General features: G+C 45.6%; 1 protein-coding gene across 1 annotated transcript in view; it reads left to right on the plus strand.

The window, feature by feature from the left end:
• The window catches only part of LOC308149007 (glycine receptor subunit alpha-3-like), a gene marked incomplete at its 3' end in the record, with an annotated part of 45800 nt that overhangs the window by 13240 nt on the left and 5042 nt on the right, over positions 1-27518 (plus strand). Inside the window, exons 2-7 of the mRNA XM_080520624.1 lie at positions 3038-3168; positions 3361-3428; positions 17405-17628; positions 20037-20119; positions 24414-24551; positions 26284-26498. Of these exons, the coding sequence (XP_080376750.1) occupies positions 3038-3168; positions 3361-3428; positions 17405-17628; positions 20037-20119; positions 24414-24551; positions 26284-26498 (859 nt within the window). The remainder of the gene's footprint in view (positions 1-3037; positions 3169-3360; positions 3429-17404; positions 17629-20036; positions 20120-24413; positions 24552-26283; positions 26499-27518) is intronic.

Genomic DNA, 27518 nt, shown 5'->3' on the forward strand with positions numbered 1-27518 from the left:
CTGGTCCCACCAAGCAAGGAGTTAGAGAGGATTTGTACTAGTTTTTTACATTTCATTGGATTTTGCACCAGAATGTTTCATTAAAATTGCCTTTATGTTGAAATTGTAATCATTTTCAGTACAAACTGTTTAATCTGACAAACATAGAACATTTCCTTCCGTACACTGTGACCACAACAAAGAAAAATGTTTAAATTGAGAGGTTATTATTGCAATATTTTACCAGTCTGGTCACTCAGGAAGAAACTGGACTGTATGTGGTCCCTGAAGCAAATTAAATCTTATTTAATAATTATTTTATATACAGCCTATATACATGTGTATATAGTAAGAAAGTAAGCAAGTAAGTAAGTATAAATTTATTTGTATAGGGCTTTTCAGGGACAGTGGTCACAAAGTGCTTCACCAAAGTAACGAAACGATCATGTGGTCAGTACAAAGTTTAAAAAGCTTAAAATGCATAAGATGTGTCTCAACACAGGGTCAGATAAAACCTATCCAGTGGTCCCTCACTATAACGCGGTTCACCTTTTGTGGCCTCGCTGCTTCACAGACTTTTTTGTGTGCAATTTTGCATACTTTTTTTTTTTTTTAATTGTTTCAACGTCCACAGTGTTCTGCGTCCTGATTGGCTACGGGCACATTGTATTCTGTGTTCTGATTGGCTAAGTGACTGCCGACCCTTGTCAATCAATCTCCGTGTCGTGTCTCATGTACGCAAATGCGTTGGACTTGCATATACATATTGCAGATACATATATACATGTTTCATATACATCAATGTCTGATCGACAGCAGTGAGACTCAAGTGCTGCATGTTTGCAAGTTTTGTTCCTGACAAACTCCACAATGTCTACAAAACGTTCTGCACCGACAAAGGAACCTGCAGTCGCAGCCAAAAGGCAGAGGAATGTTTATGTTTTAAAATCTACCAAGGTTTGAACTTTAGGAAACTTTTTCCAGTGAGGGCCACATAACGTTTCCCTTCTCTGACGGGGGGCCGGGGTCAGTTTGGGACAGAAAAAGTGTGACGATCGCAGGGGTAACTAAATGTAAAAATGTATTATTTCCCAGAAAACCACACAACCAAATAACCCTTTTCGGGTTCTGTTACACTATTTATTTATTTATTTGCACTGCCTGCTCACTTTAATTGCCCCTCCTGGATAAATAGTCTTTCATTGATTGATTGATTGATTGATTGATTTAACAAGGTGGGGGTTTATTGCAATGTTAAGGTTTATTGATGACGATGGTTGGTTCCGATTCTTTGGTGTCACCTGAAGGCACCGTGAGAGCAGGTTGGCCTGTGATTGGCTGAGAGTGTAGAAGGGGGCGGGGTCAGGTGAGCTGCAGTGTCTGTGAGGAGGTCGGTTCTGTTTCATAATAAAGCGGCTTTGCAGACAAGAAACTGGTCTTATTGAACACTACAATAGTAACACAGTGACTTGGACAAGTAACTTTAATCTGATTACTGTTTTAGAAATAGTAACACAGTAGATTACTAGTTACTGAAAAAACTGGTCATACGAGAGTAACGCCTTACTAATTAACGTGTTTCCAGCATCACTGCGTAGGTATATTTATTGTAAACATCTTGTGTTGATTCAGTTATTTGCTTTTAAATAAACATAACATACTTGGTTTGGTTCATTCAATATCAACTGGTCCTACAATTTGTCCTCATGACCCGTCCCTCCAAAGAGAGGACACTGTCTTCAGGGGACACTTGCCCTTGGATTCTAGGGCGACCCTACATCAGGGGTTATACTGTAAGCCCAGTGTGGTATGGATGCAGTCATGTGCCCACCCGGGGCCTGCGCACAGTCTGCAGACACGTGATGAGGAAAGCGGCGCCGTGCTGCAGGGAAGCTGCCAATATTCAAATCTCAAAACTCATCTGACGCCACCATAATGTCTGAATATTCCAATGATGTGGACCAGCCCGAGTGTTTTTGGCCATTTCAGTGTCCGTTCAGCTTGAAAATTGGCAGGAAAATCTGTCCGTTGTCTGCGTTCAGCAGGTTGTCGCTCATTCCGGTGTGTTAACAGTTAAATATAGGCGCGGTTCCACAGCACTTCTATCGCGGGACGGCTTTTCAAACAGTCCAACTTAGAAGTTGTGGATGGTTTGGAAATAACCCGCGACCGCTGTGTTTCCCCTCCGCTGGGGAGGAGCGATGGCGCCGCCCTCTGCTGATTGGTTGATCGGTCGTGACGATCATCAGTCTAGACTTGCCCTCAATATTTAATTATTCAATCGGCTGTACCCCTCCACTGTTGTTACATGTGCTGCTTTGCTCCCTGGTTGACTTACTAACTGGTTTATTGGAACGTCGGCACATGACACAGCAGGGTGTTGTGTCACTCCTCTCAGGAACAGGAGGAGGAGCTTCAGCAGGAGGAGCTTCAGCAGGAGCTCCTCCTCTCAGGAACAGGAGAAGCTTCAGCAGGAGCTCCTCCTCTCAGGAACAGGAGGAGGAGCTTCAGCAGGAGGAGCTTCAGCAGGAGGAGCTTCAACAGGAGCTCCTCCTCTCAGGAACAGGAGGAGGAGCTTCAGCAGGAGGAGCTTCAGCAGGAGGAGCTTCAACAGGAGCTCCTCCTCTCAGGAACAGGAGGAGGAGGTGAAGCTGGATGCTGCTGTTCATCATGAGAAAGTTTAACCTGAGTCACCAGAGAATGACTTGACGTCCACCAGCCGCTTCCATGTTCTTTGCTGGAGCGTCTCCCAGTCGTTCACAACCTCACCTACATTTGTACCGTACTACATTTGTACCGTACTACATTTGTACCGTACTTCCTGTTGTGGGACCAGAGACAGAGTTGGTCCTGGGCCCACTTTGTCGTACCGTAACCTCCCGCTCTGCCTCTACTGCAGTGGAACAACGGCTAAGATGTCCGTGCAGTGCAGGGGGTCCGCTCCTCACAGCTTCTACTGTATACAACAGTAGGAGTGAACCTGTGAAGGTTTCCTTCAAATTAAAGCACAACACACACATACACACACACACACACACTGACCATGTCTGTGTGACAGTGTGGCGCGGGGGAAGGAGGCGGACGTGGCGACGAGGACTCGACAGGCTCCAATGTCTCCGTCTGACTTCCTGGACAAACTGATGGGTCGAACATCAGGATACGACGCCCGGATACGACCCAACTTTAAAGGTGTGTGTGTGTGTGTGTGTGTGTGTGTGTGTGTGTGTGTGTGTGTGTGTGTGTGTGTGTGTGTGTGTGTGTGTGTGTGTGTGTGTGTGTGTGTGTGTGTGTGTGTGTGTGTGTGTGTGTGTGTGTGTGTGTGTGTGTGTGTGTGTGTGTGAGGTTGAGCCAGAGGTCCATGTCTCTGTCCTTCTCTCTCAGGGCCTCCGGTCAACGTCTCCTGCAACATCTTCATCAACAGCTTCGGCTCCATTGCAGAGACCACCATGGTGAGTCCAGGGCCCCCCCCCATCCCCCCCCCCCCCCTCGTACACTCACAGGATTACTGCTGACAAAGGACTTTCCTCCGCTTCTTGTCAGTATTGATGAAAACTTCAAAGAAAAAAGGATAAAACCTCCTTGTGATGATGAAAAGCAGTAAATACAGACTCAGTGAGTTTCAGTGTGGAAGCAAATCCTTTACTTCAGTATGATGATCGACAGTTTGTCTTTACTCTAAAAATAGGAACCAGAGTATCACTACAACACAGACATTGTGCAGCTGCTGTTCCTCTGTGTCGATCCTGGAGGAACTCGCTGTGGCTCCTGACTGAGTCGTCGCTAACAGGAAAGAAAAGAAAGCACAAATTACAGATTGTAGAATGAAACTGCAGTTCCCACGACAGTATTGAGAGTTTTGGCTCCAGATCAGTTTGAAAAGAAGGAATGAGACCGGTGTCGTGTTCCTACCAGCAGTGTGCAGCAGTGGTTTCACTGCACCGTGAAGCAGAGGTTCTCAACATCCTCCATTTAAATTCAGGATTCAATAGTTCACACAAAAAAGGGAAAGAGAAAGGGGGAAAAAATAACCTGCACAACAAGTCATTAAGAAAACAAGTCACTCAATTCACTATATTCATTAAGTAAAACGTGACATTCACCCTGAGATGTGACGTCACTGTCACTGTTCAATGCTAATTAGCATTAAAGTAATAGCATTTAGCCTTTCTCGACCACAACGTGGCCATGACGTCAACGGCCCCGTGAGGAAAAGTCTCAATCAAACTCACCAAAAACCGCTGAGCTTCACACATACAAGTTTCCAAAGATCGAACGTTCAGTAGGAATCCTTTTGTCAGTAATATTTGATCATTTTCATACCTTTTGGGTCTCAAATCCTGTTCCTTCCCCGTGTTCTTCTCGCTTCTGCTACAACTAGCATGTATTGCTGCTCTTAAAGGGGAAATGTCATATATATTTTTTCAGCAAATCTTAATACTTATCCATAAAAGGGGAATTATGCATCTAATATCAGTCTTAATCCATGAATTGGACACATTTGAATCTTTTACACATGTCAAGTAGCTATTGAGATATTTTAGATGAATATATAAATACAGTGGTGTGCAGTGGTGTGCAGTGAGGCAGCAGAGCTGCCAGCCCTGTCAAAAATTATTTAATTTTATTTATTTATTTTAATAATTAAAAAGTGATTTTGAAATCTGTGTCTGGAATCAATTAGTGACTTTAGCAACTTTATCAAGAAGACGACTGGTTCTATTTTGTGGAGCTCAAATCTCTTATGTTCTCTTCGGGGGCTTTTCCACCGGAAAGAACCAGGTTCTAGTTCTGGTCCAGGGCCAGAGTAGCACCACTTCTTTGTCTTTCCACCACCAAACCGGTTCTTAACAGGAGCTAAACCGGGGCTACGCTGGTCCACTTCATTGCTGGCCCAGTGAAGAACCAGGCTGGAGCCAGACGTCATCAGGTGGGGGCGGAGTTATCTCTGGAGTTATCTCTGGAGTTATCTCTGGAGTTACCTCTGGAGTTATCTCTGGAGTTACCTCTGGAATTATCTCTGGAATTATCTCTGGAGTTACCTCTGGAATTATCTCTGGAATTATCTCTGGAGTTACCTCTGGAATTATCTCTGGAGTTATCTCTGGAGTTACCTCTGGAATTATCTCTGGAGTTATCTCTGGAGTTACCTCTGGAGTTATCTCTGGAGTTATCCCTGGAGTTATCTCTGGAGTTATCCTGGAGTTATCTCTGGAGTTATCTCTGGAGTTATCCTGGAGTTATCTCTGGAGTTACCTCTGGAGTTATCTCTGGAATTGTCTCTGGAGTTATCCCTGGAGTTATCTCTGGCGTTATCTCTGGAGTTACCTCTGGAGTTATCTCTGGAGGTAGTCTGGAGTTTTCTCTGGAGTTATCGCTGGAGTTACCTCTGGAATTATCTCTGGAGTTATCTCTGGAGTTACCTCTGGAATTATCTCTGGAGTTATCCCTGGAGTTATCTCTGGAGTTATCCCTGGAGTTATCTCTGGAGTTACCCTGGAGTTATCTCTGGAGTTACCTCTGGAATTATCTCTGGAGTTATCTCTGGAGTTACCTCTGGAATTATCTCTGGAGTTATCTCTGGAGTTATCGCTGGAGTTATCTCTGGAGTTACCCTGGAGTTATCTCTGGAGTTACCTCTGGAGTTACCCTGGAGTTATCTCTGGAGTTATCCCTGGAGTTATCTCTGGAGTTATCCCTGGAGTTATCTCTGGAGTTACCCTGGAGTTATCTCTGGAGTTATCCCTGGAGTTATCTCTGGAGTTACCCTGGAGTTATCTCTGGAGTTATCGCTACTTACAAGGCGGAAGATACACGAACTGGCTTTCTGAAATCTACAACGAACATGGAGCCCTGGAGTGGTTCTAAAGAAAAAAATAACTCAGTAATGAGTCGTTCCCTGAAGTTAATAATAGGAGGAACAAGATCATTGAATCCTGGCTCGTGGAGCCGTGGCTCTGGAGGTGCAGAACTCCTCCACTGTCAGTCAGCTGCCTGAGATCTAGAATTTAGAAGCAGTTTTCCATTGTTTTCACCCTTTTCATCGTAACATCATTGTCGCTAACTTTACCTTCATGTCTTGTTTGGCGTTATGACCGCAGGCTGAGCCGCTGAGCAAGGCAGTGTGAGGCTGCATTGTGCTCCGAGACGCTCCACTATTTTTTACCACAGAACTTTATAATGAAGCGATACTTTTGGTTCATCAGCAACTAAAAACCAAACTACAGTGATAGTTTGTTTTTACTTTCTCTGGATTAGATTGGTGCTGCTGTTGGCATTTGGTGCTGTTTTTTGATTGTAAAGTGGTGTTTCCTATACAATCGTGCACACAGACGGGGGGGGGGGGGGGGGGGGGGGGGGTTGTAACTGCTGGTCCTGACTGAAACACCACTGCACACTACTATGTAAATATTATATTTGCATTGAATCTTCCATTTTTTAAATACCATTTACACAACAGATGACATCATTTAATGTGGGTTACATCAAGCATTGTTGAAAAACAAAAACATATTTATGTTAAAACTGATTTTCTAGAGCTGCAACTATTAGTTGATTAGTTGTCAATAATTAAATAAGGGGGGGGAAATGGATTTCAGCTTCTCAAAGGTTAAACTAGACAGACTTTGTCATGAGAAGGTCAGCAAGACAGAAATCTGGCTTTTAGGGGATGTTTTGTAAAACCACAGGTGCTCAAAATAGCATGGATACAGGCGGAAGTAGCGAGGAGTGAAAAAAAAAGGCACTCTGTAAAAAATGCAGAACCGTCAGAGATGTCATGAAAAGTAATGATGGTGATGGCTTAGTTCACTAGCAAGTCAGGACATTAAAGAAACTATTATTTTAGAGAGAATAATCGAGTGAATAATAAACTCAGCGATCTCCCAGCTTGTAGTTGGATGATAGGTTCAGGGACCTGATGAATAATCAGACAAACTAATATTACTACGATTTCTTCCCCAATTTACAGTAGCCCTTTAGCTTTCTCTTTCAAGTTACAACCCGTTGAAATATTACAGTGGAACCCCGGGTTACGAATGCAAACAGCTGACGAATTTTTCAGAGACAGAAAAGTTGAGAAACTCAGACAATTATATGAGAGCTTGTTGAGATATCTTCTGAAACTTAAAAGGAGATTTAGTGCATCTTATTGCTCTGGAGAAATAAAATGAGACACAAAAGAAATAAACCTTCGTCTCAGGTTGGTCTCACACAGATCTCAACGTTGTCTCGGAGCAGTAAATGAAACATTTCTGAGATCTCTTTTCGAATTTTCTTTTCCTCTGGGCATTGTTATTGTTCGGGAGGAAATCAAAGTGATCACGTTGAGGAGCAGTAAAGAGGAGACGATTATAGGCTCTGACAGGAAGTCAGACCAGGCCCCACACACACACACACACACACACACACACACACACACACACACACACACACACACACACACACACACACACACAGCGGGATGAGGGTTTTAGTGGTTGGATAGTTTGACGTTTTCTAACTGCAGAGTCCCAGAGTGACTTACATTTAGCCAGATTTTGAGGCTTTACGGTGTGTGTGTGTGTGTGTGTGTGTGTGTGTGTGTGTGTGTGTGTGTGTGTGTGTGTGTGTGTGTGTGTGTGTGTGTGTGTGTGTGTGTGTGTGTGTGTGTGTCTGTGTGTCTGTGTGTCTGTGTGTGTGTGAGAATCCTGGTCCTGCAGGACCAGTGCAAGTAGAGTTCAGACTGTGATGGAACCACAATCCACATCACTGATATTTATGCACAGTAAATACACGGAGTGGCTTCATGGGCCCAGACCGAGCTGCATCACTGTAGTGTTAGCATTATCGAGGCTGTTAGCATCGCTGTAGTGTTAGCATTATCGAGGCTGTCAGCATGGCTGTAGTGTTAGCATTAGCGTGGCTGTTAGCATGGCTGTAGTGTTAGCATTATCGAAGCTGTTAGCATCACTGGAGTGTTAGCATTATCGAGGCTGTTAGCATTGCTGTAGTGTTAGCATTAGCGAAGCTGTCAGCATCGCTGTCGTGTTAGCATTAGCGAGGCTGTCAGCATCACTGTCGTGTTTGCACTAGCGAGGCTGTCAGCTTCACTGTAGTGTTAGCATTAGCGAGGCTGTTAGCATGGCTGTCGTGTTAGCATTAGCGAGGCTGTCAGCATCACGGTAGTGCTTGCATTATCAAGGCTGTTAGCCTCGCTGTCGTGTTAGCATTATCAAGGCTGTTGGCCACTTAATGACAGATTCAATCATTAGTTTCAGCTGAAGTTGCTGGTTGAAGCTGTTCTGACGGGATGTTGGCGCTGGTTGAAGGTTGGAGTGAATGTAGATCACTCTACTTTAGTTTCAGTGTTATTGAACATCAGCTTCACATGGTGACCGATGGCAAGACAATCGTACTCTCAGCATGGGTGAAACACATCAGGGCGGGGCAGGTGGGGCGGTGCAGGGCAGGAGGGGAAGTCAAGGTGCCTGAACCAAGGCACCATGTGAGAATAAAAAATAAAACAGGAAACAGACAAGACAGAGAGTGTGCAATGTAAAGCCTGGTTCTTACTGTACAGTACGTACCAGTATGGTACAGTACAGTTCCATGTGTTTCCACTGAAGAAACTTGTGGATGGTACCAAAAGTTCCGTACCCGACCGTTAACATTTTTCGCCACTCTGGACAAGCAACAATATTTTAATATCTCCTCACCGTATAAACTTTCCGTTATTGTTCTCATATGCAGTTTGTACTCACTGGGTGGTGAACTGGTTTATTGAAATGTGGCGTGACACTGCCCCTGGTGTTCAGACCAGATGCAGACGCTCCTCTCAGTAACAGGGGGGGCGGAGCTTCAGCCGGAGCTGGACGCTGCTGTTCACAGTGAGAAATTGTGAGAAACTGTGCAAAGGCTGGAGCTCCGCTAAGTGCGGAAATGCACATTTCTGAGGACGCATCGACGTTAATGGAGAATTGGAACACTTGAAGCGGTGGCTGCCACGGCTGGATGATGGACCCTGAAGCTGAGGAGCACCACTGAGGAGGAGGAGGAGGAGGAGGAGGAGGAGGAGGACCCTGTTGCCTCTGGTTCTGTAGGTGAGTGATTTGTACATGACATTTTATATGAGGATCTAAACTTTAGAACATTATTGGAAAATAGTACCTTTTTTGTCACATACATGGTGTGTATATTAATGTGTTGTACCGTGTATGGTACAAAGTACAGTACTGTCTATAGTACCGTATATAGTACAGTGTTACAATTACATCTAGCCTCCTATGCAGCCTTTATATTAATATCTAAGTCTTTGGAGCTCAGTAACAATAAAAGCAGCTGATCAGAAATGTCCTACTCATGCAATTATTTTACTGTTTGTTTTACTGAAGATCTCTGTTGTATATTAAATGAATGAACCAGCTTTTTCACATACCCGCCTGCTTGTTGCCATCCTTCTGGTCACGTCATTAATATGTACTGTTTTATATTTGTCTATTTTAATGCTACAGTTAAGCGCACCAATCATTAGCTCGTCATTTTTCTTTAGAGTAAATATATAAATACATACATGACTGTTGAGCAAAGAAAGATATCAAGCAGAAGATAAAGGATACTTTATTAAATAAACAACAGAACTTACAACAGTAAAAAACACAAGTTGTAAACATTATGTACACAGACGAATTACATTGTTTTTAAACATTCTACAATTCTTTCTTTTATTTCCCAGGAACAGAAGCCCTGCAGAGATACACAGGTCAATAAAGTTCCTCTCCTGGACACTTTGTCTTCTGGAGGTGTCATGATACCTGCTCTTCAGGGTTTCCAGGGAACATGGTTATGTTGGTACTGATGCTCCTGCTGGCCATCAGACATTCTGCTGCACTGCTGGAGCAACGTTCTAATTCTTCCTCCTCCAGAGCCACAACACATCTGCTACCTAAACAGAAAACCTTTGCCCTCTATCATAGTGTAGTTATTTGTGATGCCAAAGGAGGTCTATTGATAGTTAAAGACCTAGTGAAATGTAAAACACTACTTTGCAAAAAAACGATAGTTGGGGTACTACTTCTAAGGTTCCTCCGACTCTGCCCCACCACTGTTGTCACATAACAAAGTTATTAGAATTTTGAATCTCCAGCCGAGGAAGTCGGGGGAATCCTTCTTCGTGGGCGTGACGTCAAGAGTTGTGCAGATCTCCATCTGTTGTGTTTATATCGGCTTGTTTCCTCTTAAATGTCCAAGTTTTTACAGTGTTTTGAAGTTATAGTCGGCGTTTTATGAGCCTTGATGAAAGATTGAGCCTGGAAGAGACCAGAGAGGAGAAAAGGAGCACGGGCGGTGGGAGCCGCTAGCTCGGGCAGCTAGCGGCTAGCGGGAGCTGCCCGCTTGCCGCTAGCCGGTGATTCGGTGATTCCGCGCAGTGGGAAAAGCTCTTCGACATGATCCAGAAAGTCGTTCTGCCAAAAGTCAGGAGCCTCAAAGCCTCAAAGGTGAAAACTGGCGGCTGCTGAGGAGACGAGGACGAATGGAGGACGAAGCGTCTTCTGCTTCCTCAAACATGTTCCAGACGGGGTCACCGATGGCAGAACCACCTTCTGTGTCTTCTTCATCAATCACTGGGTTTGAAATGATGATGATGATGAGATATGGTTAAATTCAGCCTCTTCGTGGTCAAAACTCTGATCCTCCATAATGTAAACACAACTTGGGCATGTGCACAACTCATGATGTCACTCTATTATTGTCAGAAGCTCCGCCCAGCAGAGGAAATACCGCTGTTTATCAGCTATTTTCTCACAGATTGCCGTGTTTTAACATTTTACCCTTCAGCCAGTTAGCATAATAATGTCCCGAGATGCGACAACCAGAGTGTTTTGGAGGTCGAATCTTCATTTCACTAGGACTTTAAATTGTGTTCATTATGTCCTTCTAAACACGTATATTATAGACTCTTTTTTAACGACAGGTATAAGCAGGAAGGATTCTACCTTGTTGACACATTTCAGCTGCAGCTGCAGTCTTCCTCAGAGCCTCATCTGGCCAGTCGCCTGATGAAGACCGACACGTCATCACACGCCAGATGAAGCTCTGAGGAAGACTGCAGCTGCAGCTGAAATGTGTCAGCAAGGTAGAATCTTTCCTACTTATACCTGTCGTTTAAAAAAATGAGTCTATAATATATGAGATTTATTGACGTGTACATTGGAAACTGGGGGTCTGTGCATGATGCTCTTCTCCTGCATAGATCCTCCATGTACCAGCAAGTACTGGTACCAGCTGGGTACTTTCTGCTGGGTGATGGAGGAAGTACTATACCCGTACCTCCAGCGTACAGTTGTTATTATAGCACAGTACTGGAATCCTGCTATATCTCAACAATCACAGTCATGAACACTGAGGCCACACAACAAATTCTAATTCATGATGACATCACAATATATCAAATGTTTTCTATGTGGATGTTCTGTGTGGCAGCGGGTGACATCGTGGAGGTGGAGGAGGAAGAAGGTCCAGGGATCATGATGGAGACGACCAGGTGACCTGGCAGGAAGTGACCTCATCCTGAAGAACGACCTGCAGGCCTCAGAGAGCAGGACCACATGGAGACAGGAAGTTCTCCTCATGGAGTCACGTTCTCTAGTCATGTGTAAATGTATGGAGATAGATGGAGAGACAGGGAGATGTAAACATGTTGTTCATCTTTTGCAACACTGCTCTTCTTGCTTTGACAAATGTAACCATGTGACTGAATAATTGTATATGACTGTAAAATATAGAACTAAACATTTTCCTGTGTTATTTGATAAACAATGCAATGTTGCTTTAAAGAAACAATTGTCTCGGGTGAATTTCAACAATTACGAGGTCTATGGAGACGACATAAAAAGAGAAAGAATGACACACTACCAATTCAATAAGTTATTAACCCATGTATGAATAAAAGATATGCATGCAATCATTCAAGTGAAGTTAAATAGCTTTAAACATGATTTGATTTTTCCCCTCAGCCGACCAGATTAGGTCAACAACAAATTGAAATGTACATGAACACCGTTAGAGTTATACAAAACAATTTATATCTCATGATAAACCACAGTTGAGAAATCACAGTCAGCCTCGTCTCAGTCTGGATCCACGATCTCCGAAAACGTTGGAATGAATGTTCACGTGAGTGTTATTATGAAATATCAGCTTCATTCCGACATTATAAATATATTCTCGCCTAAAACAATCTTAAATCTACACTATATTAAACGATGACGCTAATATTTCCTGGGTTTTTTTCTCGCCGCTGTGTGCTTTCTCTTTCCGGGATCTCCTCCGTCATCTCTTGCCAAATGCATTATGGGTCATTTGTCTTCCTAAGCCTGCACAGGTCTGGGTTGGTGTTTCCACGATAAAGTGGGCGGGGCGAGGACACATCCTGGTATTCCATGTGCACTCGGTGAGAAGCGGCCTAAGAATTGGAACAGTACTGGGTCTCCCGTTGAGGACGTTTCCCGGGTACACGAGGGCACAAGTAGGGACAGTATGGCTGTCATGTGTTACGCTGGTCCTGCTTTACTGTCACGTAGTGATGATGTCACATTCCTGTGGCGTTACGCAGCGTTCAAGCATTCACAATCTGCATACATTTTAAGCGTACTCTCTGTAGTGGGATTACACAACAGATTTGGGTCTGGGGATGCTTTGCCATACCGTACCGTGCCATACCGTACCATACTGTACTGCCCAGTGGAAACGAAGCATAACAATGTGACGGTGCTGGAGGAACTCATGGAGCCACGGACATTGTTTCATTTCTTCTAGCTGGACTCAAATTGAAAAGAAAATGTTTATTTGCTTTTCTGCTCGTTACTGATGAAAACACACACACACACACACACACACACACACACACACACACACACACACACACACACACTGTCTATCAGTGTGACATTAACCAAGCAAGTGCAAACCTGGTCAAACCTAAATTTCACTCATTGTGTGTGTGTGTGTGTGTGTGTGTGTGTGTGTGTGTGTGTGTGTGTGTGTGTGTGTGTGTGTGTGTGTGTGTGTGTGTGTGTGTGTGTGTGTGTGTGTGTGTGTGTGTGTGTGTGACGACTTGAACTGCTCGCCATCGGTCGACTGTGAGGACAAGTGGACGAATGATTGAAGTGACAAGGTCTAAGTGCTTTCTGCCCCGCTGGGATTGTGTGTGTGTGTGTGTGTGTGTGTGTGTGTGTGTGTGTGTGTGTGTGTGTGTGTGTGTGTGCGTACGTGCGTGCGTGCGTGTGTGTGTGTGTTTGCTTGCCTGCAAAGCAAAACCTGTCACAAGGAATTTCAGAGTGTGTAATATTACTTTCATGTGACTTTTATTATTTATGAGACAAGCATGTTTTTTTTCGTGTGTGTGTGTGTGTGTGTGTGTGTGTGTGTGTGTGTGTGTGTGTGTGTGTGTGTGTGTGTGTGTGTGTGTGTGTGTGTGTGTGTGTGTGTGTGTGTGTGTGTCCAGAGAATATTGGACTCAGAGCCTCGTGTCACAAAAAAAGGTCGCAGCAGGTCCAGAGACAAAAAAGGTGATTTGACTTTTTGGACGTGTAAAAAGCTTGTGAATTAGTTTCCTCTCTGGATTCAAAGCTTCTGTGACGTTTGAAAGACTTTTGGTTCCTAATTAAGTTTTCAGTGGATTAATGTTCTGAGAAAACTCCAGAGCCCTTCTGTGGGAGTGACTGAGGTACAGTGAGGGTGTAGAGGAGCAGTGGGGGTGTAGAGGAGCAGTGAGGGTGTAGAGGAACAGTGAAGATGTAGAGGGACAGTGAGGATGTAGAGGGACAGTGAGGATGTAGAGGGGCAGTAAGGATGTAGAGGGACAGTGAAGATGTAGAGGGGCAGTAAGGATGTAGAGGGACAGTGAAGATGTAGAGGGACAGTAAGGATGTAGAGGGACAGTGAAGATGTAGAGGGACAGTGAGGATGTAGAGGGACAGTGAGGATGTAGAGGGACAGTGAAGATGTAGAGGGACAGTAAGGATGTAGAGGGACAGTGAAGATGTAGAGGGACAGTGAAGATGTAGAGGGACAGTAAGGATGTAGAGGGACAGTAAGGATGTAGAGGGACAGTGAAGATGTAGAGGGACAGTAAGGATGTAGAGGGACAGTAAGGATGTAGAGGGACAGTGAAGATGTAGAGGGACAGTAAGGATGTAGAGGGACAGTAAGGATGTAGAGGGACAGTGAGGATGTAGAGGGACAGTGAAGATGTAGAGGGACAGTGAGGATGTAGAGGGACAGTGAGGATGTAGAGGGACAGTGAAGATGTAGAGGGACAGTGAGGATGTAGAGGGACAGTGAAGATGTAGAGGGACATGAGGGTGTAGAGGGACAGTGAAGATGTAGAGGGACAGTGAGGATGTAGAGGGACAGTGAGGATGTAGAGGGACAGTGAAGATGTAGAGGGACAGTGAGGATGTAGAGGGACAGTGAAGATGTAGAGGGACATGAGGGTGTAGAGGGACAGTGAAGATGTAGAGGGACATGAGGGTGTAGAGGGACAGTGAAAATGTAGAGGGACAGTGAAGATGTAGAGGGACATGAGGGTGTAGAGGGACATGAGGGTGTAGAGGGACAGTAAGGATGTAGAGGAGTAGAACATTGTTGCAGGCTGAACAGACATGATGCACAGGAGCCATATGTCACACTGGGATTAAGTTTCACTCCTTTCACCATCTGCCCCCCCAACCTCACACACACACACACACACACACACACACACACACACACACACACACACACACACACACACACACACACAGTAAACATGACATAACCTTGGCCTCCTGACATTAAAATGTTTTTCAGCTTGGGGGAGTCTGACAGTTGCTGTGTGTGTGTGTGTGTGTGTGTGTGTGTGTGCGTGCGTGCGTGCGTGCGTGCGTGCGTGCGTGCGTGTGTGTGGCTTCCAGACTAAATGGTCATTTTCAGCTCCTGGGATGAGGAGCCTCAATGTTAATGTTCCTGTTTGATGCCTTTTTTTTTCTTTGTTTTTAACGTGACAGAACTGATGAAACAGACACACACACACACACACGCACACATACACACACACAAAGGGCCTTAAGCGAGGTTGGCTCTGTGCTACACGCTATCTATGTTGAACAGATTTATGTGTGTAAAAATCTTTTTTTCATTTGTTCACTCATTCTGTCCATCCCTATTAATCCCCTCTCTCTCTCTCTCTCTCTCTCTCTCTCTCTCTCTCTCTCTCTCTCTCTCTCTCTCTCTCTCTCTCTCTCTCTCTCTCTCTCTCTCCCTCTCTCCCCCTCCCTCTTTGATTTATGCAGCTGGTCCATTTCATACAAAATGACTGATCAATGAGATGTGTAGTTTTGTAGTTTGTAGCAGCTGACAGGTGAGTGTGCGTGTGTGTGGTGCGCGTGTGTGGTGTGTGTGTGCGTGTGTGTGTGTGTGTGTGTGCGTGCGTGTGTGTGTGTGCGTGCGTGCATAAGAACACAGGCAGACTGAATCACACTGCAGCTCTATTTCCAGCTCCTCTTAACGTTCTGCCTGAGCTGAACAGTGACAGGGTGAATGTGATGAGCTGAACAGTGACAGGGTGAATGTGATGAGCTGAACAGTGACAGGGTGAATGTGATGAGCTGAACAGTGACAGGGTGAATGTGATGAGCTGAACAGTGACAGGGTGAATGTGATGAGCTGAACAGTGACAGGGTGAATGTGATGAGCTGAACAGTGACAGGGTGAATGTGATGAGCTGAACAGTGACAGGATGAATGTGATGAGCTGAACAGTGACAGGGTGAATGTGATGAGCTGAACAGTGACAGGGTGAATGTGATGAGCTGAACAGTGACAGGGTGAATGTGATGAGCTGAACAGTGACAGGGTGAATGTGATGAGCTGAACAGTGACAGGATGAATGTGATGAGCTGAACAGTGACAGGGTGAATGTGATGAGCTGAACAGTGACAGGGTGAATGGGATGAGCTGAACAGTGACAGGATGAATGTGATGAGCTGAACAGTGACAGGGTGAATGTGATGAGCTGAACAGTGACAGGATGAATGTGATGAGCTGAACAGTGACAGGGTGAATGTGATGAGCTGAACAGTGACAGGATGAATGTGATGAGCTGAACAGTGACAGGGTGAATGTGATGAGCTGAACAGTGACAGGGTGAATGTGATGAGCTGAACAGTGACAGGATGAATGTGATGAGCTGAACAGTGACAGGGTGAATGTGATGAGCTGAACAGTGACAGGGTGAATGTGATGAGCTGAACAGTGACAGGGTGAATGTGATGATTCATGGTCTGAGTTCTGCTCCGAGGCCTGGTCGTCTCAGGTATCACTCTTTTCTCTGGCGGAGGTGGTCCCTGTCTCCTCAGAGATCCCTGTCTCCTCACAGCTCCCTGTCTCCTCACAGGTCCCTGTCTCCTCACAGGTCCCTGTCTCCTCACAGGTCCCTGTCTCCTCACAGGTCCCTGTCTCCTCACAGGTCCCTGTCTCCTCAGAGATCCCTGTCTCCTCACAGGTCCCTGTCTCCTCACAGGTCCCTGTCTCCTCACAGGTCCCTGTCTCCTCAGAGATCCCTGTCTCCTCACAGGTCCCTGTCTCCTCAGAGATCCCTGTCTCCTCACAGGTCCCTGTCTCCTCACAGGTCCCTGTCTCCTCACAGGTCCCTGTCTCCTCACAGGTCCCTGTCTCCTCAGAGGTCCCTGTCTCCTCAGAGATCCCTGTCTCCTCACAGGTCCCTGTCTCCTCAGAGGTCCCTGTCTCCTCACAGGTCCCTGTCTCCTCAGAGGTCCCTGTCTCCTCACAGGTCCATGTCTCCTCACAGGTCCCTGTCTCCTCAGAGGTCCCTGTCTCCTCACAGGTCCCTGTCTCCTCACAGGTCCATGTCTCCTCACATGTCCCTGTCTCCTCAGAGGTCCATGTCTCCTCACAGGTTCCTCTGGATTCTCTGAGAGTTTGCAGGAGAGTCCTGTTATTTCTGGTCTGAGTTGTCTGCGTCTCTGCACGCCGCCGTGGATTCAGGGACCAAGAAACAGTTGACATTGAATACACACCAGCATACTTCACCAGCATGAGCAGCATTACTGTTACCATGGCAACAGGACAGACCCAAACTCCTTGATGTGATGATCAAACATTCTAGTTCACTTTCATTAGTCTCTTAGAAACATTTCACCATTTTTTCTAAATGTTTTGTCTGTTTTCTTGTCGTCTTTTTGTTTTATAATTGACAGCTGCTTTTCAGAATAAGTTTCCTTTGATATGTGGATATGGACATATTGTACAAAAATTAAAACTGTGTGTGTGTGTGTGTGTGTGTGTGTGTGTGTGTGTGTGTGTGTGTGTGTGTGTGTGTGTGTGTGTGTGTGTGTGTGTGTGTGTGTGTGTGTGTGTGTGTGTGTGTGTGTGTGTGTGTGTGTGTGTAGGACTACCGTGTGAACATCTTCCTGCGGCAGCAGTGGAACGACCCCCGGCTGGCCTACGCTGAGTACCCTGACGACTCTCTGGATCTGGACCCGTCCATGTTGGACTCCATCTGGAAACCAGACTTGTTCTTCGCCAACGAGAAGGGAGCTCATTTCCACGAAGTCACAACCGACAACAAGCTGCTGCGCATCTTCAAGAACGGAAATGTGCTGTACTCCATCAGGTAGAGAGAGCACAGACGACAGAGAGAGAGAATGAGAGAGAGAGAGAGAGAGAGCACCAACTACAGAGAGAGAGAGAGAGAGAGAGAGAGCACCAACTACAGAGAGAGAGAGAGCACTGACTACAGACAGAGAGAGAGAGAGAGCACCAACTGCAGAGAGAGATAGAGAGCACTGACTACAGACAGAGAGAGAGAGAGAGAGCACCAACTGCAGAGAGAGAGAGAGCACTGACTACAGACAGAGAGAGAGAGAGCACCAACTACAGAGAGAGAGAGAGAGCGCCAACTACAGACAGAGAGAGAGAGCACAGACTACAGAGAGAGAGACAGCACTGAGTACACAGACCACAGAGTCTGTTGGTCTATTGTTTTTTTGGGTCTGTTGTTCTGTTGGTCTATTGTTCTGTTGGTCTGTTGTTCTGTTGTTCTGTTGGTCTATTGTTCTGTTGGTCTGTTGTTCTGTTGGTCTATTGTTCTGTTGGTCTGTTGTTCTGTTGATCTACTGTTCTGTTGGTCTATTGTTCTGTTGGTCTGTTGGTCTACTGTTCTGTTGGTCTGTTGTTCTGTTGATCTATTGTTCTGTTGGTCTGTTCTGTTGGTCTATTGTTCTGTTGGTCTGTTCTGTTGTTCTGTTGGTCTATTGTTCTGTTGGTCTGTTGGTCTGTTGTTCTGTTGGTCTATTGTTCTGTTGGTCTGTTGTTCTGTTGATCTATTGTTCTGTTGGTCTGTTGTTCTGTTGGTCTATTGTTCTGTTGGTCTGTTGGTCTACTGTTCTGTTGGTCTGTTGTTCTGTTGGTCTATTGTTCTGTTGGTCTACTGTTCTGTTGGTCTATTGTTCTGTTGGTCTGTTGTTCTGTTGGTCTATTGTTCTGTTGGTCTGTTGTTCTGTTGGTCTGTTGGTCTATTGTTCTGTTGGTCTGTTGTTCTGTTGGTCTGTTGTTCTGTTGTTATGTTGGTCTGTTGTTATGTTGGTCTGTTGTTCTGTTGGTCTATTGTTCTGTTGGTCTGTTGGTCTATTGTTCTGTTGGTCTGTTGTTCTGTTGGTCTGTTGGTCTACTGTTCTGTTGGTCTATTGTTCTGTTGGTCTATTGTTCTGTTGGTCTGTTGGTCTGTTGTTCTGTTGGTCTATTGTTCTGTTGGTCTGTTGGTCTGTTGTTCTGTTGATCTGTTGTTCTGTTGGTCTGTTCTGTTGGTCTGTTGTTCTGTTGGTCTGTTGTTCTGTTGGTCTGTTGTTCTGTTGTTCTGTTGGTCTGTTGTTCTGTTGTTCTGTTGGTCTGTTGGTCTATTGTTCTGTTGGTCTGTTGTTCTGTTGGTCTGTTGGTCTATTGTTCTGTTGGTCTGTTTGTTGTTCTGTTGGTCTGTTGTTCTGTTGTTATGTTGGTCTGTTCTGTTGGTCTGTTGTTATGTTGTTATGTTGGTCTGTTCTGTTGTTCTGTTGTTATGTTGGTCTGTTCTGTTGGTCTGTTGTTCTGTTGGTCTGTTGTTCTGTTCTGTTGCTCTGTTGTTCTGTTGTTCTGTTGTTCTGTTGTTCTGTTGGTCTGTTGGTCTGTTGTTCTGTTGTTCTGTTGTTCTGTTGTTCTGTTGGTCTATTGTTCTGTTGGTCTGTTGGTCTATTGTTCTGTTGGTCTACTGTTCTGTTGGTCTATTGTTCTGTTGGTCTATTGTTCTGTTGGTCTGTTTGTTGGTCTGTTGGTCTGTTGGTCTGTTGTTCTGTTGGTCTGTTGTTCTGTTGGTCTATTGTTCTGTTGGTCTGTTGTTCTGTTGTTCTGTTGTTCTGTTGATCTGTTGTTCTGTTGGTCTGTTCTGTTGGTCTATTGTTCTGTTGGTCTGTTGTTCTGTTGATCTGTTGTTCTGTTGGTCTGTTCTGTTGGTCTGTTGTTCTGTTGGTCTTTTCTGTTGGTCTGTTGTTCTGTTGGTCTGTTGTTCTGTTGGTCTGTTGTTCTGTTGGTCTGTTGGTCTATTGGTCTGTTGGTCTGTTGGTCTGTTGGTCTATTGTTCTGTTGGTCTGTTTGTTGTTCTGTTGGTCTGTTGTTATGTTGTTATGTTGGTCTGTTCTGTTGGTCTGTTGTTCTGTTGGTCTGTTGTTATGTTGTTATGTTGGTCTGTTCTGTTGTTCTGTTGTTATGTTGGTCTGTTCTGTTGGTCTGTTGTTCTGTTGGTCTGTTGTTCTGTTCTGTTGCTCTGTTGTTCTGTTGTTCTGTTGTTCTGTTGTTCTGTTGTTCTGTTGCTCTGTTGCTCTGTTGTTCTGTTTGTCTGTTGTTCTGTTGTTCTGTTGGTCTGTTGGTCTGTTGGTCTGTTGGTCTGTTGGTCTGTTGGTCTGTTGGTCTGTTGTTCTGTTGGTCTGTTGGTCTGTTCCTGACACACTGGACCAGCAGGCCTCACTGACTTGTCTCTGGTTTTGCTGTCAGACTGACGTTAACCCTTTCCTGCCCAATGGACCTGAAGAACTTCCCCATGGACGTCCAGACCTGCATCATGCAGCTGGAGAGCTGTAAGTACTCTTCTCCTCTTCCTCCTCTTCTCCTTCTCCTCCTCTTCTCCTCTTCTCCTTCTCCTCCTCTCCCTCCTCTTCTCCTCTTCTCCTTCTCCTCCTCTCCCTCCTCTTCTCCTCCTTCTCCTCCTCTTCTCCTCTTCTTCCTCTTCTCCTCTTCCTCCTCTTCTCCTTTTCTTCCTCATCTTCTCCTCTTCTTCCTCTTCTCCTCCTCTTCCACCTCTTCTGCTCCTCCTGCTCTTCCTCTCTTCCTCCTCCTCCTCTCCTGCTCTTCTTCGTCCCGACGGGGAGGCTGACGCTGCACGCCACTGAATAATGTGACGGAGTGTGTATGTGAGCGTGTGACAGTGTGTATGTGAGCGTGTGACAGTGTATGTGAGCGTGTGACAGTGTATGTGAGCGTGTGACAGTGTATGTGAGCGTGCAGCACGTGCGCTCGTATGAAGTGATGAACATGCTTGTAACGTGTTGAGAGAACGAGAGGAACAATTAGAGTCACGCTTGAGTCCCACTGCGCGATATATTTAGTCTGCGAGGTCCCGACGGGCTGCAAACGCTGCGTCGCCTCTAATGACGCCCACCTGATGACTCACTGTCCACTCAGACACACACACACACACACACACACACACACACACACACACACACACGCACACACACACACCCACACACACACACACACACACACACACACACACACACACACACACACACACACACACACACACACACACACACACACACACACACGACCTGAGGCATTGCCACTCCGAAACCTGTTTTCATATATTCATAGTCTTCATATTTCCCTTTGTTGGATTATTTTAGCAACTGTCTTTGATGTCACGCAGCAGAAACATGACCCCCCCCCCCCCCCCCCCACACACACACACACACACACACACACACACACACACACACACACACACACACACATGCACCCGAAGCAGAACCAGGAGTTTGTTAGAGGGGAAACAACTGCCTTCATGTAGCTTCACATTCATTTAATATCAAAACTGTAAAACACACACACTCTCTCTCTCTCTCTCTCTCACACACACACACACACACACACACACACACACACACAGTGCAGAGCACTAACTGAAATTGGAGGATATCGTGATGTGCAGATTGTCTCTGTTCAGGTAATTTAATCTGACTCAGGGTTGTTTTTTTCAGTGACGCACATATAAAATTATTCTTCACTTTCTTTTCTTTCCTCTACCCTGGTATCAAAATGTAAAAGAAAGAAATGTGTGCGTTACCTTTAGTACTGATGTGTGAAAACATGCTGACTCCGTCGGTCTGTCAGCTTCCATCTTCTCCAACCGTCCTTTCACAATAAAACACTTTGGACGGAGGTCATCATTTCTTAGGCATGAGTCCTAATGATATGAGAGTCTGCCTCAGGAAGGAGTGAATATGGGAAAAATAAAGTCAGATGTCGCCCGGATCAACAAGTCAGTTGCTAGGAAACCAGAGTAATCTGATACAACTGGATTACTGAAACACAGCAAACATCGAGGGGATGAAAACCTCCAGCAGCAGTCCTTGGCATGTCTGCAGACTGTGGGACCTTTAAACCCACAATCAATACTGATGTTTCTTCTCCCTCTTGCTGAGCCTGTAAACACACGTGTCACCATGACAACCAGCCCTGATTGGATGCTCGGAGACGTCGGCACGAGCATCAGCTTTAAAAACTGATCCGAATGCAGATGTTCATGTGGCCCGAGGCTCCAGCTGCTGTTTGTTTCCTCCAAACCTCAACCAGAGGACTGGACCCTGACCCGGTCCAGAGGACTGGACCCTGACCTGGGAGGAACTGATCCAGGACCCCCCTGTTACCTGGGTTACCTGATCCAGACACTCTGGACCCTGATCAGCGTTACCACCAAGCAGGTTATCAACTCCCGGTTCAACCCTGACCTACGCGTGTGTGTTGACATGAAGGGGGCGGAGCGTTACAGCATCTGGCCAATCACACACAGGGAGGAACTGCAGAGCTAGTTTAGAGATTCACTGAAGGATCAATAGAATATGAAGAATTAAAACACATCCACCAGGATAAAAGCAACACTGCAGCCAAAGTCACACCATTGTGGGCGAGTTTGTGCTGATTGGTGAGATTCTAGGATTTTAATTCATCAGAGATCTGAACGGACTCAGTTTCACTTCATTCCAGCAGAAAGGTTCCAGGCAGAGTTTCCTCACTGCTCTTCTTTTAGTTTAGAGTTTCCATCCAGACTTGAGGCTGAGTTTCCTCACTGCTCTTCTTTTAGTTTAGAGTTTCCATCCAGGCTTGAGGCAGAGTTTCCTCACTGCTCTTCTTTTAGTTTAGAGTTTCCATCCAGGCTTGAGGCTAAGTTTCCTCACTACTCTTCTTTTAGTTTAGAGTTTCCATCCAGACTTGAGGCTGAGTTTCCTCACTGCTCTTCTTTTAGTTTAGAGTTTCCATCCAGACTTGAGGCAGAGTTTCCTCACTGCTCTTCTTTTAGTTTAGAGTTTCCATCCAGGCTTGAGGCAGAGTTTCCTCACTGCTCTTCTTTTAGTTTAGAGTTTCCATCCAGGCTTGAGGCAGAGTTTCCTCACTGCTCTTCTTTTAGTTTAGAGTTTCCATCCAGACTTGAGGCAGAGTTTCCTCACTGCTCTTCTTTTAGTTTAGAGTTTCCATCCAGGCTTGAGGCAGAGTTTCCTCACTGCTCTTCTTTTAGTTTAGAGTTTCCATCCAGGCTTGAGGCAGAGTTTCCTCACTGCTCTTCTTTTAGTTTAGAGTTTCCATCCAGGCTTGAGGCAGAGTTTCCTCACTGCTCTTCCTTTAGTTTAGAGTTTCCATCCAGACTTGAGGCAGAGTTTCCTCACTGCTCTTCTTTTAGTTTAGAGTTTCCATCCAGGCTTGAGGCAGAGTTTCCTCACTGCTCTTCTTTTAGTTTAGAGTTTCCATCCAGGCTTGAGGCAGAGTTTCCTCACTGCTCTTCTTTTAGTTTAGAGTTTCCATCCAGACTTGAGGCAGAGTTTCCTCACTGCTCTTCTTTTAGTTTAGAGTTTCCATCCAGGCTTGAGGCAGAGTTTCCTCACTGCTCTTCTTTTAGTTTAGAGTTTCCATCCAGACTTGAGGCAGAGTTTCCTCACTGCTCTTCTTTTAGTTTAGAGTTTCCATCCAGGCTTGAGGCAGAGTTTCCTCACTGCTCTTCTTTTAGTTTAGAGTTTCCATCCAGGCTTGAGGCAGAGTTTCCTCACTGCTCTTCCTTTAGTTTAGAGTTTTCATCCAGACTTGAGGCAGAGTTTCCTCACTGCTCTTCTTTTAGTTTAGAGTTTCCATCCAGGCTTGAGGCAGGGTTTCCTCCGTGTGACTTTGTTTTGTGTTGGAATATTAATTCAGGGGAGATCATTATTATTAAGCTCATTATTCCAGATCAACCCTCGAGGAGCGAAACACACTTGGAACAAGTCAAGAACAAAAACGTCCTTCAAAGCCTCGGTGACCAGGGTTTATTTTATCATGTCAAAAAGATGGTTCTAGATTAATTCCTCACCTCCTCTCCACTCAGCTGCAGCTCAGCACTGAACGTGCTCCAGTCAGGATCATTTAAGAATGGGCGTCATTTTCCAAGAGATCTGATTGGTCAGGAGGCGGAGCTCTGACCACTTATGAGTGTCATAGCACAGTAAACCCAGAGTTAATCCTAGAAGTTATCCGGATAAGAGGAAATCCAGCGTGGCAGTTACAGGCTCCGCCCGGCCGACACCGACTGGAGCCTCTGACCTGAACTCACCTCAACTTACTTCACCTTTTGTGTTTCCAAACAAATTTCTCCATGCACATATCACAAGAAATAACACACAAAAGCAAACATATTGGATGGTGTTTGTTCAGTTGGAGGCAGGAATCCATTCTCTAATACATGATGTCGTCACACTTTGTAGCTTTGGTAATTGATCACATAACAACCGTGTGAGAAATGTACACCGAGCTGCAGAGACGCTGAAGAACAGCAGCAACACAATAAACACCAAGTAAAACTCTCAAACATGACGTGTATCCAACAGCATCCATATAACAGATTTAAATATAAATATTAGATTACAGTTTCATGTCTTTGAATTGCCCCGGTGGAGACACAGACTTCCATGCAGGTACAGCTAAATGAATTAGAATATCAATGAAAAGTTGATATATTTCAGTGACTCAGTTCAAAAAGGAAAACTTGGATCTTCAGTGTTTTAGACATCAGATGTTATTTTGTTGTTGTGGTCAGACTGACGCTGCTCATTGGTCGTTTGTCTTCAGTTGGTTACACCATGAACGACCTGATCTTCGAGTGGCAGGAGAACGGACCAGTGCAGGTGGCTGAAGGCCTCACCCTGCCCCAGTTCATCATGAAGGACGAGTCCGACCTCCGCTACTGCACCAAGCACTACAACACAGGTACACACACACTGGTACACACACCAAGCACTACAACACAGGTACACACACACTGGTACACACACCAAGCACTACAACACAGGTACACACACACACTGGTACACACACCAAGCACTACAACACAGGTACACACACACTCTGGTACACACACCAAGCACTACAACACAGGTACACACACACTGGTACACACACCAAGCACTACAACACAGGTACACCCACACTGGTACACACACCAAGCACTACAACACAGGTACACACACTGGTACACACACCAAGCACTACAACACAGGTACACACACATACTGGTACACACACCAAGCACTACAACACAGGTACACACACACTGGTACACACACAAAGCACTACAACATAGGTACACACACACACACTGGTACACACACACACAAACACGCACCAAGCACTACAACACAGGTACACACACACTGGTACACACACCAAGCACTACAACACAGGTACACACACACTGGTACACGCACCAAGCACTACAACACAGGTACACACACACACTGGTACACACACCAAGCACTACAACATAGGTACACACACACACAGGTACACACACCAAGCCCTACAACACAGGTACACACACACACAAACACACACCAAGCACTACAACACAGGTACACACACACACAAACACACACCAAGCACTACAACACAGGGACACACACACTGGTACACACACCAAGCACTACAACATAGGTACACACACACACACAAACACACACCAAGCACTACAACATAGGTACACACACACAAACATACACACACCAAGCACTACAACACAGGTACACACACACTGGTACACACACACTGGTGCACACACCAAGCACTACAACATAGGTACACACACACAAACACACACCAAGCACTACAGCACAGGTACACACACCAAGCACTACAACATAGGCACATACACAAACACATGCACTAAGCACTACAACACAGGTACACACACACAAACACACACCAAGCACTACAACACAGGTACACACACCAAGCACTACAACATAGGCACATACACAAACACATGCACTAAGCACTACAACACAGGTACACACACACAAACACACACCAAGCACTACAACACAGGTACACACACACTGGTACACACACCAAGCACTACAACATAGGTACAAACACACACACCAAGCAATACAATACAGGTACACACACACACTGGTACACACACCAAGCAGTACAACATAGGTACACACACACAAACACACACACCAAGCAATACAACACAGGTACACACACACTGGTACACACACCAAGCACTACAACACAGGTAGACACACACTCGTACACACACCAAGCACTACAACACAGGTACACACACACACACACTGGTTCACACACCAAGCACTACAACACAGGTACACACACACACTGGTTCACACACCAAGCACTACAACATAGGTACACACACACACAGGTACACACACCAAGCCCTACAACACAGGTACACACACACACTGGTACACACACCAAGCACTACAACATAGGTACACACACACACACTGGTACACACAACAAGCACTACAACACAGTTACACGTGTTACAGCCACTGTGATGAGCCAATAAGGGGCAATGATGCAGTGATGGATCTGTAATCAGATCACACATCTACTCACTGTGTACGTGTGTGCGTGTGTACGTGTGTGCGTGTGTACCTGTGTGCGTGTGTACATGTGTGCGTGTGTACAGGTAAATTCACCTGTATCGAGGTGCGCTTCCACCTGGAGCGCCAGATGGGTTACTACCTGATCCAGATGTACATCCCGTCCCTCCTCATCGTCATCCTCTCCTGGGTCTCCTTCTGGATCAATATGGACGCCGCGCCCGCCAGGGTGGCGCTGGGAATCACCACCGTGCTCACCATGACCACCCAGAGCTCCGGATCCAGAACCTCGCTGCCAAAGGTGTGTGTGTGTGTGTGTGTGTGTGTACTATTGTGAAATAGTTAGAAAGTTCCTGAGGTGGTCAGGAACATATTACTTCCTGCGTCATGACAGTTTAAGAGCTGTTGTCTCTCTTTATCCACTTCCTGTTTTAGCTGTTAGCGTTAGCATTATCCAGCTCTGTGGTCATGGTTCCTATTTTACTAAACTCCAGTTTACTGAAGGAGGAGCCTCATTAATCCTGAGTTAACTCAGTACACCTGACATGCAACATGAAACGTGATCCACTGGATGTAGCATTAGCATGTATCCGCAGTAGCATGTATCCACAGTAGCTGTGATTCACATTAGCATTAGCTTCCCTTTGTAGCTGCTTTCTCCATGTTGGTTGTTTGTCTCAGCTGTTTCGTTGCTTCTTGTCGTCTTTAGTTCATGAATCTGTTTCTTTAAGAAGATCCAACCTCCATATTAGTGCATCTTCCTGCTGATGACTGAATCAGTTAATTACACACTCGATGTGTGTGTCAGTTACACACTCGATGTGTGTGTTAATTACACACTCGCTGTGTGTGCTGGAGCGCGAGTGAAGACGAGCCTCTGCTATCTGGTATGCATGAAAGGGAATCTGACATGGAGCGCCTCCTTATGTAACCCTGATTAACACACCTCCACACTCCGTGTGTGTGGGGGGGGGCGTTCTCATGTTTCTTTTGGTTACAGAGCTTTGCACTCTGCTGTGTTCCATGTGTGTGAATAAGTGATCAGAGAGTTTCCTGCTCACACTCCAGGCGACGATCACTCAGCCCCGCCGCTCTGCCGTGAATTCAGACTCTTAACATGCACAGCCGACGTCTGTCCTCCGTATCCATCAATCTGCCCACTGGTCCATTATTCATTCACTGCTTGACCTTCGACATCTTCCAAGAGTTTAGAAAGGAAAACTCCATCTTTGAGCTGCAGGAGGCGCCGTCACAGTCTGAGCTGCTCAGCTCCTCAGCAGGAGCAGAACAACAATGAAAAGCCTCTGAGATGATTACAAAC

Source organism: Blennius ocellaris (genome assembly GCF_963422515.1).
Source record: "Blennius ocellaris genome assembly, chromosome: 3".
Taxonomy (NCBI): domain Eukaryota; kingdom Metazoa; phylum Chordata; class Actinopteri; order Blenniiformes; family Blenniidae; genus Blennius; species Blennius ocellaris.